The 17,572-nt window shown below is 34.8% G+C and overlaps 1 protein-coding gene across 1 annotated transcript in view; it reads right to left on the bottom strand.

Annotated features, from left to right (window-relative positions):
- Positions 1-9,862: 9,862 nt before the first annotated feature.
- Positions 9,863-17,572, bottom strand: part of LOC144963792 (uncharacterized) — an 8,877-nt gene continuing 1,167 nt past the window's right edge. Inside the window, exons 1-3 of the mRNA XM_078897733.1 lie at positions 15,678-17,572; positions 12,666-12,863; positions 9,863-12,157 (exon numbers count right to left, since the gene is read on the bottom strand). The exon at positions 15,678-17,572 is cut by the window's right edge and continues 1,167 nt beyond it. Of these exons, the coding sequence (XP_078753859.1) occupies positions 10,860-12,157; positions 12,666-12,863; positions 15,678-15,939 (1,758 nt within the window). The 5' untranslated portion in view covers positions 15,940-17,572 and the 3' untranslated portion in view covers positions 9,863-10,859. The remainder of the gene's footprint in view (positions 12,158-12,665; positions 12,864-15,677) is intronic.

Genomic DNA, 17,572 nt, shown 5'->3' with positions numbered 1-17,572 from the left:
TAATTCAGAAAAGTGAGTGGAGCAGGCACTTATGTTGATAACAACAAGATATGAAGTGAGTAGAAAAGTGCCAGAAGACAATAGAGAATAACAATTTTTTCGCGGCGGTAGTGGGGTTTGAACCTGCGACCTTATTGGTACGACAACTCCGCCTGGCAGGTGAGAGCGTGGCTCTACCGTCTGAGCTATCCACGAACACAAAAAATATTCGTATCAAACCCAAGTCATATTTCTAAAGCCTTTTCTCACCCACTACTGGAGATCTCCGGCTCGTTCGCGCGCCACCATCGCGAAGTAATTTTTTTGACCAGCAGTTAAGCTTAATAGCCAATATTCTCAACACAAACACATAATATAGAAACGATTGAGACATTGAGTATGCTCCGGTATATGGGGTGAATTTTTTGATTCAGAAAAGTGAGTGGAGCAGGCACTTATGTTGGTAACAACAAGATATGAAGTGAGTAGAAAAGTGCCAGAAGACAATAGAGAATAAATTTTTTTCGCGGCGGTAGTGGCGTTTGAACCTGCGACCTTATTGGTACGACAACTCCGCCTGGCAGGTGAGAGCGTGGCTCTACCGTCTGAGCTATCCACGAACACAAAAAATATTCGTATCAAACCCAAGTCATATTTCTAAAGCCTTCTCTCACCCACTACTGGAGATCGCCGGCTCGTTCGCGCGCAACCATCGCGAAGTAATTTTTTTGACCAGCAGTTAAGCTTAATAGCCAATATTCTCAACACAAACACATAACATAGAAACGATTGAGTCATTGAGTATGCTCCGGTATATGGGGTGAATTTTTCAATTCAGAAAAGTGAGTGGAGCAGGCACTTATGTTGGTAACCAACCATATATTCTCTATTGTCTTCTGGCACTTTTCTACTCACTTCATATCTTGTTGTTACCAACATAAGTGCCTGCTCCACTCACTTTTCTGAATTAAAAAATTCACCCCATATACCGGAGCATACTCAATGTCTCAATCGTTTCTATGTTATGTGTTTGTGTTGAGAATATTGGCTATTAAGCTTAACTGCTGGTCAAAAAAATTACTTCGCGATGGTGGCGCGCGAACGAGCCGGCGATCTCCAGTAGTGGGTGAGAGAAGGCTTTAGAAATATGACTTGGGTTTGATACGAATATTTTTTGTGTTCGTGGATAGCTCAGACGGTAGAGCCACGCTCTCACCTGCCAGGCGGAGTTGTCGTACCAATAAGGTCGCAGGTTCAAACCCCACTACCGCCGCGAAAATTTTTTTATTCTCTATTTAGTGTTCACTGGTTTATAAGGTGGGCTCATTTGGATTAGCCCGACCTAGAACTAAAGAGGCCAGACAGCAAACTCGGAGTTCATCGTCAGGTGACGTGACGATGAGATGACGATGTGGGCGGTGTGGAGTGGAGTGGTTGGGGGGGGGGGGGGGTGTGTGTGGGGGGGGGGGGGGGATGATAAAAAGAACAGGAGCGTATCCTGGTTTATGTATTACGGGTTGCATGGTGATTCTCAATCTATCAAAAATACACACAAATTGATTTCAGTACGAAGTATCAAGTTTAAGTACTAACTTTTAAAATTATCTAATTTAAAGTAGATTATTTCGGACATGGTAATACAGCATATAACTTGAAAAAACAGGCTGGTATTTGCCCACCCTGCCCATTATTACCACCCGTCCCTGCCCATTTGGTATAGATAGTTGGATGTACGGTTTTGTGGAAAAATCACTAGATGTGCCCATAGATAACACAGGACTAGATACGACAACAGGTAGGAAAACGTCATCAAAAGTGGCTAGTGAGAGGTCGAGCGCCGCCATTTTCTTTTTTATGCAAGCAGGGACGCTGTGCGATTTTACTCTATTTGAATGACTTTGACTGAGCTCGATTAACCTTGATTTGTGGACGGAAAATAGAAAAAAGGCCAGGTTTATGATGATAAACCAAATTAGACAAATTAAACTACATTTTTACTTGTACATTTTAGACTTGGCTCCATTGATCGGGTTTATATTAATAACAATGGTTTATGATGATAAACCAAATTAGACAAATTAAACTACATTTTTACTTGTACATTTTAGACTTGGCTCCATTGATCGGGTTTATATTAATAACAATGGTAGCAATAGAAATCAAACATACATCGACAAATAGACAAAAGAGAGAGAGAGGGACTTGTTTACTTGATCTATCTGTCTATCTAAGCCCCTCCCACGCTTATTATTTATGTTATGTGTCCAATTAAATTTACCATCCCTGTAATGACAGCGGTTTACACAATTCTTTTACGACACCATTTATCGACTCTACGCATATTAACTTAGAGACTCAAGGAGTAGGACTCACATTCTTTGAACCTGCTGTAAGAAAAAAAAAAAAAGAGAGAGAGAGAGAGAGAGAGAGAGAGAGAGAGAGAGAGAGAGAGAGAGCGAGAGAGAGAGAGAGAGAGAGAGAGAGAGATGGAATTATCTGTCTATCTAAGCCCCTCCCACGCTGATTATTAATGACATGTGTCCAATTAAATTTACCATTCCCGGAACGCAAGCGGTTCACACCATTCTTTTACGACTCTACGCACATTAATGAGGAGACTCAATGAGTAGAACTCGCCTCTTTGAACCTGCTTGTTCATTTCACACGTATCTGTTTATGACACAATGGTGTTATTAGGAGGAATGGATTAAAAGTGAGGAGACTTTGTAAAAGATATGAAAAATAAAATATTATAGGGACTTTGGGTATTCGGTCTTACCTTACCCTCAAAGAATAATAGGTAAAATAACACAATTAAATATAAGCACTTATATTAACAATACAACAAGTCACTACAAACTTTCCTGTGCACACACAGACGAATAAAAATTATCAGTATCACGACTCGGTTATGTTGAACCTCGCTTGGATGGACCTCGTTTGATAAGCTGAACACTCCAAAGTCCAAACAAAGTTGGTTAAATTTGCTATGGATGGAAACTTCTCGTTCTCGTTCTTCGTCTCCAGATCCAAAGTAAAGTTGTGGTTGAAATCTTCTCGATAGTTCGTCCTTCGATTTCAGATCCAACGTAACGTTGCGGATAAAGTTTTCTTGGTGTCACTCCAACGCAAAGTAAAGTGCTTTAGAGTGTCAAACTCTAAATTACTAACTCGTATAGAAACTTCTTAATAAATTCTCTTAACAAATAAAATATTACATTATATCAATAGAACCCAGATCGGTTGTAAATTGAATATAAGCTATAAATAAATGTTTAACAAAATAATATTAGAATAAGCCTTTCACAAATGGTTGATTGTATCAATAGTATAACAATGCACAGTGTTCCAAATTGCTTCTCAGCGATCTTTTAGTCTGAGTCACTGAACCGTGAAGTCAGTGATTTCACGGCAGGTAATCTTAATCCTGGGTGCATTCCTTACTAATCCCTATCTTCCGTTTTTTTGTGTTAATTCAAACATTTTCTCACCCCGATAATTAAATATAACATTATATTTTTTAGTTGAATATCATTTACCCTTCTTTGCTACACATCATTGTGAAATTTTTATCAAAATAAGTTTATTGGTTATGTTGTAACTTGGGTTATAAAAGTATGTACATAATAGAATTTTGAAAAGTGATTTCTCAAATATAATTAGTGATATCTCATTAACCAAACGATAGATTTCCTTCGTTGATAATTTATAAGTTTTAAAATTTTATTGTCTTTTAGGTGTGAAAGTTCGGTTAGTGCGCGAAGCGTAGTTTATTTTTTATGATTTTTTTGGTTTCACCTATCAGGTAAAAAGGGAACATACACTTGAGATACACTTAAAAATCTCAATTCACTATGTTGTTTATGTGCTAAAGGTGCACTAACAGTTAAAGAAAAGGCTAAAAACAGGAAAAACATTTTTTGTAAAGACTTCAAAAATGAAATCAAACTGTTCTTTGACATTGATATTGGAACGGACCTTAAAAATAAACATTCAGAAGTTATATGCTATAAATGTGAAAAGAAAATTAGAGACATGAAAACATATAAGAGTCTACTAGCAGTTGTAGAATCTTACAAGACCTGTGAATTGCTCACTGATGTGCCTCAAGAGAAAAAATAAGAATGGGAAACTAAGATCCCAATCACAGAAGAAAAAATAGCCTTAGTTGTTCATAAAGAGAAACTGTCAGAACGATGTGGGCCAGTCTGCAGTTCTCTTGATGATATATTAAAAACAAACAAAATCATATCTCAAGTATGTCATAGTCGTAGCTTCATAGGAAATCATTGCCATAGATATTACACACAAGACGTTTACGAAAACCTCACTGAAAATGTCGTTTCTAAAACATACATGTATACAAACAATAAATTAATCAGGGACAAAGCTGAAACTATAAACAAATGTTTTGATGAAATAAATGGAGCTTATTCTGAAATACATTCACTAATTTCTCACACAAAACCAGTCACAGAGACAGTAATAGAAAGTGTTAATAGCAAGATAGAGAAATATATGACAATATACCGTAATTACTTTCCTCAAAATGTACTTCCAAAACACCACATATTGGAAACCCATTGCATACCTTTTATGAAGAAATATACTTTTGGTCTCGGTCTTTTAGGAGAACAAGGAGGTGAATTGTTACATTCAACAATTTCAAAAATTGAAAAGAGAACACAATCAATGAGAACATAATCATCTCAATTAAAAACAATAATAAAAAGTAACCTCCTGCAGGTTTCTCCTGATATCATGTCGTATGTGCCCCCCAAAAAAAAAAGTTAGAGAGAAATGAAAATTTGATGAATCAAACAAAATAATACTTAAACATCTTAAAACATTTGACATATTACGTGGTTAAACTTCCTCTAAAAATAGAGCTGTTATTTGTATATTTTGAGTTATATGTTGCTTTCTCAATCCCCTTTTTTTCTTTTCTACTTATCCCTTTCTCCCTCCAACTATCCTCCGTTCAATAGCTACATCCTCCACCACAAATCTTTTTGTTCTTTCTCATACCTAAACAGATCCATACACATACCAACACACACTAGCAACTCCCCATCTCTAACACAAACACACACACACACACATATATAAACACACACATGCATTGACACGCAAATTACTCAATACGCAAATTACTTAATATCTAATTTATAAATGGGTTTGGACGCATTAATGGACTCTACTAGTTTTCACAATGACTTTTAAAATAAAATGAATTCAATTCTTTGTAAACACAGAGAAAGTGCTGGGTATCTGCTTTTTAAAGAAAGTGAATATATAATATTAAAGTATGTTTGATGGCATTCTAACTATATTCTGTAATCTGGAGTTGTAATACAAGAGAGATTGCATATTGAATCCTCAAGGCCGTCGAATGTTGAATGGGAGGGTTCAAATATCTGACGGAATAGTGAAATAACCAAATTTCCGGCACATGTGAAATTTTGTGACTAATTAGAAATAGTCTTTGACTTTTAATTAGTGAATTTTTTTTTAAACTTTGGTCGTTTAAATTTTTAGATAATTAAGAGTTTATTATGCATGTTTGAGTGAATTTTTTTTCAAAAATACTCTGAAAGTTAATGCTTAGTGTGAAAATTATATACATCTTATTATTAATAAAATTATATCAGAATAAAGATCATCTTCTCCTTTTTCTAAGTAATCACTTTGTATTTATAAATAACATTTTTAAAATAGTTAAAAACAGGTTTAAAAACCATAACAAAGGTTGATAATTTCAATAGTCACAAAAGGCTCTGACTGAATAGCAGAAATCGGTGAAGCGTGACAGTATGCATTGTGAGAGCAGGGGTAAAGCGGGCTGAACTAAAAGATCGCTTTTGGAACACTGTGAATGATATCATATTGAAAACAATGATATAACTGAAATCAAATAACAAATTACAAGTATCATATCAACATCATTGATGATTTATAGATTATAATGTAATCAATTACACTGTAAAGAAAGCATTAATCAAATCAAATAATGATTTATCATTGGGTAATCATTATTATAAAAATACAACAAAATCATTTAAATGTAATGATGTTGTATGTTAAATACCAAATTAATAGACAGTTTCTATACTGTTGCTATTATTATATAGCAATGACTATCCCGCACAAATCTTTGGGCTTCTAATTCGCTCACGAAGTGCCCAAATTCGCGACAAAATATGGGACGAAGCCGTTCCGTATATGCTATTTTTTAAAAATTAATTACGACGATGTTTATCGATGAATATGACTGAAAGTTGGCACACAGTTAGAAAAGAGGTCATTTTTATGTCAAGCGACAAAACTCCTACAATTACCAGAAGACCGTTAAAAATAGATATTTACTCTTTGGAGTACAATATTTCTAAAACTACAAAGAGGAGAGATTTTGTCGCTCATAAGGTTATATATGCACATTTCTTCTAATTATATTTCAAAAATCCATTTGATTATGATAAGTACTTTTCCCGTATTCTCACAAAACATCAACCCAATTTGCATTTCAATGAGTGAAAATACAGAGACGGCCATTTTGCTCCCCCATCGCGCGACACGAAAATGACGTGAGCGAGGCAAGGCTGCCAGATGGCCAGACTTTAACCTGACCAAATTCGACTTCAAAAGTGGCTAAATAGAAAATCGTATGGCTTTCACTATTAAGACTGGCCCACTTAAAATGAACTAAATTTTAACAAACAGAAAATTGAATAGACTAGGATAAATGTAACTGAGACAAAAATAAATGAAGAAAATTTAATAAAAGAAACAAAATTATATATTTGGCCACACACGTGGCCATCCGGCAACCTTGTTCGCGATGACTGATGACACAAATCCTCGCGCGCTTTTTAAAAATCAAGGTATTGTTTCATTGTTATGTCATAGGGATAGTAGATTGGCACCCCCCCCCCCCCACTCTGTCTGTCTCTCTCTCTCTCTCTCTCTCTCTTTCTTTCTCTCTCTCTCTCTCTCTCTCTCTTTCTTTCTCTCTCTCTCTCTCTCTCTCTCTCTCTCAAATAAATACTAGAAATAACATAAGCCATGGTCTCACGGGACTGATTGATAATAATTTAGCAGGCATTTTTCGTGTCATTTGTATGGGTTGTAGACACAAAATTACACTTCGGAAAAAGTTGCAAATGATCAATATTATGTATATTTTAAAACAAAATTATAGTTGACCCTAGCCATATAGATCTAAAACTATACAAGTTAGAACTCTTCTGATGTCTTCATCATATTTTTTGATAGTTTTGCCATAAAATTGCCAAGTTTTGATATCTCATTCCACGTATTAAACGAGATACAGCCACAAACCAGAATAAAACGCAGAAACGTCCCATATTTTACGTATTATTTCTCTTTGTGAGTCATCCAAATAAATGACACCTTTGAAACTGCATAACTTTGTCATATATATTAATGGATTTTCAACATTCAAAAAGTTTTTTACTCAGTGGCTTTGATTTCAGAGTAGCATTTCCTACAAAAATAGAAAACAAAAATTTTCATAGTCATTGCTACATTATAATTTGATACAATGTTGGGCAAAAGTATGACAAACACGGCTGATTAACTATCACAAGTGTCACGTTTATAATAATCAACATTTTTAGTGTTGTCTTTAAATATAAGTTAAACTTAGGACTTGTGTCCCTACCATAAACGTAGTGTTTCTATGCACCTCCGTTGACGGTGTATCTTAACGGACCGTTTTTATACACCTCCGTCACGCATGCGCATCCCACCAATTTCATCAGCGATATTGTGTTTCTGTATTTGGACATGGCGAAAGTTATATTGTGACATCTGTAGGATGTTTTTATTAATAAATTTATATAAAAATAATAAAATTTAAAAAATCGAAATATAAAACCAGAAAATAGAAGTTGCATTGAAGCTAAGGTTTTAGAAAGACCTTATTAAATGTGACGAACAGTCAGGTGGCTCCGTAGCGCAGTGGACAAGCTGTCGGACTCTAACCTTGAAACTACCGGGTTCGATTCCCATTTTAGACTTTTTTATTTTTTAAAATTACTTTATTGTGAAAGACAACATTTTTGTGGGGTTTTATTCTTCCTTCTCCTTTTTTTTTCAAAATCTTTTTATTATGTTTTTTTTAAAATTCGATTTTAATTTTCTAAATTTGTTTATTTCTTTGAGATCAGTATTTTTGTGCCATGTTTCTTTTTACTTTTGATTTTTTAAATTATTGTTATTATTCTTTCATTTATTATCATTGTATAAACGTACATCGGTAATCAATAAGCAGCGTGCTAAACTAAAATCTAAAACTATTTAAACCTCATGGACGTATGTAGCAACATTTTCATTAATTTACCATCATCGCCAACGGAGGTGCATAAAAACGGTGCGTTTTTGTACACCTCCAACGGAGGTGCATAAAAACGCCACCTTATATAATGAAATGTCTTTATTTACTCGATGACTGACGAGGACTTCTGTCGTCTACCGATTCTCCAGGATAAGTGAAATTACTCTTCAAACAGAGTTAATTAATATTATTCTAGGCAGGAAATTATCAATCCATATGGTATGCTACGTAGAATCTTGTTCCTACATTATTAAAATGAATTACTCAATATGGGATAACCCACGACAGATACAACAGTTTTACTACTAAGCCATACTTCGTGGGCGAATCACGTCATTATATTATCAGACAATATAATGCATGAGGATATTATAGGTGACACAAATGAGGCAAGAATCTGAGAGTGGGTTTGTTTTTGGTATAAAAAATCCTGTTTGTTTTAGGTTGTTACGTAGTAATGAATTGATAAAACATGATGCAACAAACTAATTTTAACAAACAATTTATAAATGGGTTAAAGGCTATGAGTAAGACTTCCTTACAGTCTGTATCAACAGCTTTTTCTGCATACTTTTACGTCTATATTCCATCCTATGTGGTTGATATGCATGATATCATTATGACTTTGCTACATGTAATCTGAACATATTTTTAATACCATGGTTTAGCTAGTTGTTATCTAGCGCAGATCAGTACTCTTTGAGGCCAGAGCACCTATCAGTAATTTATTTCAAGCTATCTGGGCCTTAGCCTGATATATATATATATATATATATATATATATATATATATATATATATATATATATATATATATAATATTTATTAATTATTATATATATTATATCCCTGCCCGAGGACATTCCAGTCCGGAAGACAGGGCAAAGAAGAATACCATGGAGAAATCTGACGGCATGCTTATATTTTATTTTTAAAAACCCCCAAACCCAAACATATTTCTATCCCTTCCTAGTTTGGCCATAGGAAGAGCTGGCCAACCTCCCACCTGTTCATCAAACAGCACCCGGAACACCTGAAGCAGAGAGACGGTCAGTTCGGCAAAGGATCTCAGCTGCTACAAAGTTAGAATCACAATAAAAAAATCTTATGGTTTTATTTTGTTTGTTTTATCCTTTGCCCAATGAAGAATCATAAACATTAAAAGTATAATCATTATAGAATGTAAATTCGTACCATACCATAATATTTCAAACAGAATAAATCTGACTTACTTTTATTGTCAATAACAGTGGCGTGGCATGCATATAGTAAAGGGTGGTGCCAGAATCAGAAGAAAATGACTAAAACATGCTATATTTGTAAATACAAAAGAAAGAAAAACATTAAAGAAAAGACTTACTCAAATTAAATAAGAGGCGGTACATACTATTTCTCAGTTTTATATTTTTAAAATGCTGTAATCCATTTTTAAAAGATAGATGCGATGCCAGGCACCAAACCAACCAATATAGCCACGCCCCTGTCTCAATTTTAAGTGGGACTGGAATTTGTTTATTCATTTCTATTGTTTGTTTTTGTTTTGTTTTGTTTTTTTGCATGAAGGTTAGACAGCTATACGAGCCAATAATCATTGCTGTTAAATAATTCCATGTAATATGTAACGGGGAAATCATAGGTGTTGCAGACCTCTATATAATTTAATTCTAATTAATAGGGCGGTCCTGTTAGTGCGGGAGATGACAACCTATGTAAAACGCTCGTGTGGTGTGGGGATTATTATTTAAGTTTTCATAAATTTTAAAATCTAATCTCCACATAAAATACCACATTACAATTGTGATAAATTGTTTTATGCCCAGAAAAACATTCAGGACTGGTCAAAATACTCTTTTGAGATATTTATGTTTGTCTATTTAAAACGCCTGAGTAGTCTGGAGAATGATCACTTACTTTTTTTATTAAATAAAATTTAATCTCCACCTTAAACCAACCACAAATTACAACTCCTTTGTTTGATTTTTAGGCAAACTGGTGTCGATAGAGATATGGGAGACACGATTGTTTTAATGATTGAAGTACCAGCCTTTCAAGGGACTTCATGGCTATTAGTGTGATCTGAGGGAAACTTGTCTTAAGTCGTTGTTTTCTTTAATTAATTTGTGGTTTCTTGGGGACTGGTGTGATTTGAGATGTTTTCCATAATTTTGGGACTTTTTTCTGTTGAATATATTTGTATAATCGTCAGTTAACTCGTAGCGACAGGTCTTGAGTGTCCGCGCAATGACGTGATCTGGCCCAAAAGCTTTGTTGGTTTTTATTTTAGCAAACAACTTAAAATACTTGTCTGTTGTTTATGCTGAGTGGAGAGTCGACTGTGTCGCTGGGTTCTTATTGTTCTTATACACATTTTATCAGATCTTGAAATCCCATGTGACAGATCAGTGGAAAAGTCTTTTTATAACAAGATACAAACAAAATGCTTGGCACAAAAAAGGTGTACGAGGTACAGTTCCATCCTGTATTATTCCAATTATTTCGTGGGTTGGCCTTTCTGTTTAATCAATTTACTCAAAAGGATTTGTGACGTACGTAATCAACAAGCTAATAGAGTAAGCCAAAATTATTAATATAAGGCATTTATGTTGGAATTCTAAAGATAAACTGATCCCATTGGATCTAGACATCCCAATGAATGGATTAGGTAATCTTATGCCCGAAATTGAGAAATGACTGTCGAATTTCACATAATTGTCACGAAGCAAGAGGCGATCACAGATCATAGTGTGAGAAATGTATTGTTCTTTTTGTAGCGAAAAACAAACGACAATTTGTCTGATGATTGCAATATGAAAATCAGAGATCATTAATACTTGTAATTGTTGCATTAGTAAATCTGTCATTGGAAGTGTACTACCATTATAGTAAATGCCATCTGTTTGTTGAAATGGTAAAAAATTGGTCATTGATGCGAGGTCAAAATAACGTTTTACGTTATTGTGTTCTGAAAATCGATTGTTGTCAAAAAATAAAGATAAGGAGGATTGATTTTGTATAAGTTGGAAGAGTGTAAGCTCAGCCCTCTTCAGTATTGCAGTATTTTCTTTGATGGCAACCATCTGTACGACGATCATTGATGGTTTTCTACACATTAATCCTACAGAAATGAATCCTTGAACACACTTAGCTGTCAGCTGACAGGGCATCTTATCATTGTCTGATTTACATTTGTAATGTTTCAAATTTAGCAAGCCAATAATCTGTACCTGACCACGTGGTACAAAACGTCGATTGGTGTTTCCACCAAAGTTTACATTAATCATGATGGAGTAGTTTCTTCGGATGCTAAGCGTTATAGTGTTCTTATCATAACTATACCTTCCAGTGCATAATGGACCAGCAGATCTCGAAAATCTTGAGGGATGCTCGTAGGAATTGGTGGTAGGTGTAATATGACCGTCTGATTTGTTCACAATCCCAGTTAACTCTAGGCTATAATTAACATCTAGATGTTTTCCACATAGTAATCGAGAACCACGGACTACATACAGATTTGTCTTCGGACACCTGAATTTTATCGGATTTCCGTCACAACGTACCGTGTAAAAATCATAACAACGTCGTTTTTTAGAGGAAGTTTGTATATACTCTATGTCCTCAGATCCGGTACCATCAGATAAGAAATTTAGCAGATTTTTAACGAAACCACCCCTCTTCAAATAGATGTCATGGCGCCAGAAACTTATCCGCCGAGGCCCATCAACTCCAATAAAACATTGCTTGTACACACTTAGATTGCGGAACGTCAGCAAATTATCCAATAATGTTACATACGGGGCTCTGAGATCTCTGCGTGTCCTAATTTCTGTTTCAAATAAACACATGAAACCATTATTAACAATTTTGAAAAGAACAAAGACTCATTATTATAAAAAAAAAAGAAAAAAAAAAAAAAGAAAACATGCACAACATTTTGGAGGAAGAGTGTCACATCTGTACCGAATGACACAATTTTGTCCTCCAGATAAATGGGGGGGGGGAGTGTGAGAGAACGAGAGAGAGAGAGAGAGAGAGAGAGAGAGAGAGAGAGAGAGAGAGAGAAGAGAGAGAGAGAAAAAGAAGAGAAGAGAGAAGAGAGAGAGAGAGAGAGAGAGAGAGAGAAGGAGAGATAGATATTGTGTGTGTGTGAATGAAAGTGAGAGAAAGAAAGAAAGAAAGAGAGAGAGAGAGAGAGATAGATAGATAGATAGATAGATAGAGAGAGAGAGATAGATAGAGAGAGAGAGAGAGAGAGAGAGAGAGAGTGCTTCGACCTACAAATACAAAACAGACATCGTCAACTCAACTACCACATTAAAACATTCATCGCTTACCTGAATGATTTTTACAGCTCTCAATTATGGCAACAGAGTCTCTATCGCAACTGAATCTGGCATCGACAAGATGCCGATGGTCACGATAAAACGTAGCGATGGTATCCGGACAATGTTTCTCTACGTCCCAACAACAGTTTTTGAACAGCAGGCAGAACACATCACATTGACACATATGACCTATAGAGTGTAGATTACCTGTGAAGAGAAAGCATACATACAACAAATTTATTTAGAAAGCTAAATGTTAATTACTTTAGATTATGAGTATAGAATTAACTATAAGCATCAAACCATAAGAAGTGGCCTCTTTCTGCTAACCCACCTTGATGTCGTTCACAACGCGTAAGAGCCCGCCACTAACAAGCAACAGAATTTTGATGATTAAAACTCCCTCTCTAATACCCTTCTTCTGATCTTATTACTCGCTACTTGTTCATCATAAACACTTGAAAAAGTAACACAATCATATTCGAATTTTCTTGCAATGGGGACCATTTGAATCAAAGCTTGATTAAAAGAAAATTTTCTAATTGTTAATCGTAATATTTCACGCCTTGAAAACGTATATTATAACAAACCTATTCATAAGACTGCTTTACAAAATACCCTATTCTGAGCTCTCAAAATGGGACGGGAGCGTGGCCCCAACCAACTGTCTCCATCTAAAAGAGAATAAAAAACAAAGATCGCCATATAAATACCAAAACGGGTTGACTCTTGTGGTGGTAACAGCCAAGCCTGTAAAATTGTTCCAGGCATTAATGGATTGGACAAATCTTTACTTTAACCTACCTGCCACGTAACCAGTTCAATGTCATACTCTGGAAAAACCCGTACGGTATTTAAAAATTTGGCCATAAAACTTGTCCTTCAAATATCGATCTATTTAAATGACCTTCATCTTGGCAAAAACTCTCAAACCTGGAACCTCGCGCGGTCAGTCTGTAGCCGTCCTTTTCTCTCTTAAATATTAGAAAAGCTTGTCTTGAATCAATTACTGCCTCATCTTAAAAACAATTCTCTTGAATAAAAATTGCAATCTGCTTATAGACAACATCATTTGACGGAAACAGCACTTGTTATTGTTAATGATCTTCTTTCTGTTATAGACAATGGCTCGTGTTATTTGATATAATTGCTCGACCTATCTTCCGTTTTTAACACGATCGATCACAATCTCCTCAACGTCTTCGTCCTATGTCATGTCTGATGCAGTGCTTGATTGGCTCAGATCATTATTTGTAAAACATAGACAGATTATTATAGAGGATGAATATAGATCTGAGGAAAATGCTGTTGATTGTGGGGAACCAGTTTGGGTTTTTTTGGTTTGTTTTGTACCTTGGTTCTCTGTCTAAACACTTTCAAAGTTTCGATCTGTGTAATCATCAATGTGCTAATGATATGTTATCATACTGCGTCTTCAATACGAAAAATATGCAAGGAGTATTAGACATTTGCGAGAAGTGTATTCAAAGTTTTGGAAATAGATGAGTATGAACAGATTGAATCTGAATGATGAGTGAGAGGCGCTGTTATTTTTTTTTTTTTGTGGAACAAGAAGTGGAAAAGGGAATGAGATTTGAAGCTGGAAGACGGTTCCATTCAATTGTTGACAAAGTGAAAAACCTGGGCATATTCTTAGACTCTGGGCTGTCGATGGAGCAACCGGATAATAATTTGAAATCTCTAATTTTTCAACTAAAAAGGATTGCTTAAATTACGCTATTCAAATGATGTGACCAAGCAATTGATTTATGTCCCTCGTGCTACCCAAATTAGATTATTGTGATGCTCTGGTGATTGGCGTTTCGTAACGCCTTACCACAGAGCATTCGTGAAAAGAATCTTTGCTATTTTTAAGCGTTCGGTTAAAACCAATGTTTTGATTTTAGTAGCCGCTGGTATGAGAAACAAGATAAGTGTCTGGCTTGTGTTGTGCTCTCTCTCTCTCTCTCTCTCTCTCTCTCTCTCTCTCTCTCTCTCTCTCTGTGCGTTTTGTGTGCGTATATATGTGTTTATCTCTCTCTCTCTCTCTCTCTCTCTCTCTCTCTCCCTCTCTCTCTCTCTCTCAATTTAAGCCTTTAGAGTTTGCCATCTCGGAGTTCCAGCGCTAAATAAGATTTCACCATAGTTTGCGGACATTTTAGGCTTCCGAAATGTCAACAATGTTGACGATTTAAAAATAAACTCAACAAAATATGGAAAAATAATCAAGAAGAGAAACGGAAACTCCTGCATCCTGTATTATTAATTAAACTAGAGCTTGAAAACAACTTCTTTATCGCTTTTTACAAATTGTGAATAGAATTAGGATATTGAATAGGAATCTTACGCTAGATCTAATTTAAGCGTAGCCACAGAATTACTTTTAAAAGGACGGAACACTAAATGAAAAGTGGTTAAAACGCTTTAAGATCTGAACTGTTTTCGATATTTCACTTATTTGCCGAAATAAACAAAAATATAGTTTTTAAAGAATAATGCATTTCAAATATTTGTTTAATAAATCTTATAAACAAAGACTTATTTGTCACGTAACTTCTTTGGTGTTAATTGTGAAGGGCTTAGTCCAAAAACTTCCCTATTGAGATATTCTTTGTCCTTTAGGGAAACTTTTTCTATTCATATAAAATATTGATGTGAATACCTGTTATGATAATTTCCTAGGGTTTACCATGCTTAATGCTCTTTAATTATTCCCACAACGGGCAACATGGAATCAAATTTCCAGTTCAAATAGAATAAATTATTATGGTACTTTGTGTACTAGCAGTCTTAAATTATCCATCACTGCCTATTATCACGAGTTGAATATGGCAATATTCTTGCAGGTTGTATGAAGTGCATTATCCCAAGGACAGAACTCTGAAGCCAGAGAGCTGCATTTATTGTCACTTCCTGGTCGACATTGCTTCATTTTTTTTATTATTTTACAAGCCGAGATTTCGTTCCGCACAAAAGGAAAATATGTCATTGGTCATTTAAGAATTAAAATAATGTACTCACGTCCACATCGGCCTCTGCACGAAAACTTTCTCTTCTGACAAATGTTTTGAATCTCGTTCTTGTACAATGGACATCTTTCAAGAAAATTCAGATATTCATCCGGGTCCGACGATGGTGGGGATTTCGATGAAGGCCAGAAAGTGGTGGAGATATCCGTGGTCGTTGACCGAACTCGAATGCTTGGGTGTTTGATGGATAAGGTTGAAGGCAGATTACTAGCTGTAGAAGCATTACTGAAGCGCCGACGAATGCCATGATCCATGATGGTTCCTTTAAAACACGGCTCAGCCTTGGAGATCTTTTATACATATGGCTAAAAAATTTCTCATTATGTAAAACGCGGGTGATATGACACCATAAAGGTAATTACTCTCAGTTGACATGAAACAAACACTTTCATTTATATAAATTTAATCAACCAAAATTATTAGAAGGGTGATAATCTTACACGTCTGTCGGAGATAAGCGTGAACCCATTGGCTTGTATTCTGTTATGATGATAATTTTAACGAATTTAAAATTTCAGCAGATTAGTTATTAACATCTACTATCAAAACGGTAAGCAGTTATCGGATCAGAGGATAAGACTGTGAAAAAATAGTTTTTGTAACCTTTCGACGAATTAGACATCAATATTAATATTTTTCAAAGTATCATTTAAAAAATAGGCAGTATTGAGTTTTCATTCTATTCACTGGTTCGAATGGTAAAATAAAAATAAAACAAAAACAAATAAGAAAACAAAACATACCAAAAAAGAAAACCGATATAAAAACAAAACAAATAAACAAACAAATAGCAAAAACAAAACAACAAAACAAAGAAAAGCAAAAAACAAGGGTCTGGCACTAAACTAAAATGTAAGATAATAGGAAAAGTTTATCCAAGTGTAATTAACCCAGCGAACTTGATAGGTAACAGGTAATTTCTATAATTATTTATATTACTTTATTACTTATGTTATTTATGTCGAATGTTACAAAAAACGAACTTTTGTCAAAAGCCTCAGATTCAGATTGAGTCACATATCCTTTGATTTTTCAGGCCGCCTCGAATTTGTAATTAATTAAAAAGTTGACAAAAATGTCTAGACATTTACTCATGTTATTTTCACTCCAAACGTGTCAAAATAACAATTGGGAATAATATAATAATCATCATTAAGGTTTCATAGGTCAAAAAAAACTTTCAATACTCAGTTGATTTTGCTAATATAAATATATAATAGTTAATATAAACAACAAAAGAAAAGATAAAATTGATACATGGATGTTATAAATACACAATATCGTACAGTAGAACATGAAAGTAACGTACTCGGAAATAGCGAGAACTCGGAAATAGCGAGTAATCAGGAGTGGACCCGTCGAACTCGCTATTTCTGAGTTCTACTGTATATATAAACAAATGGTCATGTCAGTGCATAAATAATTTTTCACAGCAGTTTATTTTTAAAACGAGGAAAAAAAATCTCATTCATCGTATCCTTACTTCAAGGCATGGAGTTCTCTATCAACTGTAATTTTGAAAGCATTTATTAATTCAGCATTTTTAGTATAAGAATCAAGTGCATTTCATGTCCTGACTTTACGTTAGGTGAATGAGTTCTGTCGAATATCGGTAGAACATCTGGTGATAAATATCTAAGTTATCATCTATTGTGGATGGAACCAAAGAACTTGTTTTTAAAAGTTCATAATCAATGTTATGAAGACCATGGGCAATTTTATTAAAGTGAGTAAGATCGCCTCTTTTTATTCTGTATTTAATGATGGTAGGTAATCTTAGTTTTTAAATATTTAGTTGTTGGTCTTTGGGTGTTTACTAAAACTATTGCCGTCTGAAAGTGGACACCAAATGCAATTTTCGTACTCGAGAGTTGATCTTACTATAGA

Source organism: Berghia stephanieae, chromosome 1, assembly GCF_034508935.2.
Source record: "Berghia stephanieae isolate SIO BIC M18660-M18661 chromosome 1, UCSD_Bste_1.3, whole genome shotgun sequence".
NCBI classification, from domain to species: domain Eukaryota; kingdom Metazoa; phylum Mollusca; class Gastropoda; order Nudibranchia; family Aeolidiidae; genus Berghia; species Berghia stephanieae.
The sequence above is the reverse complement of the archived record's forward strand: the minus strand, read 5'-3'. Positions and strand labels throughout refer to the sequence as shown.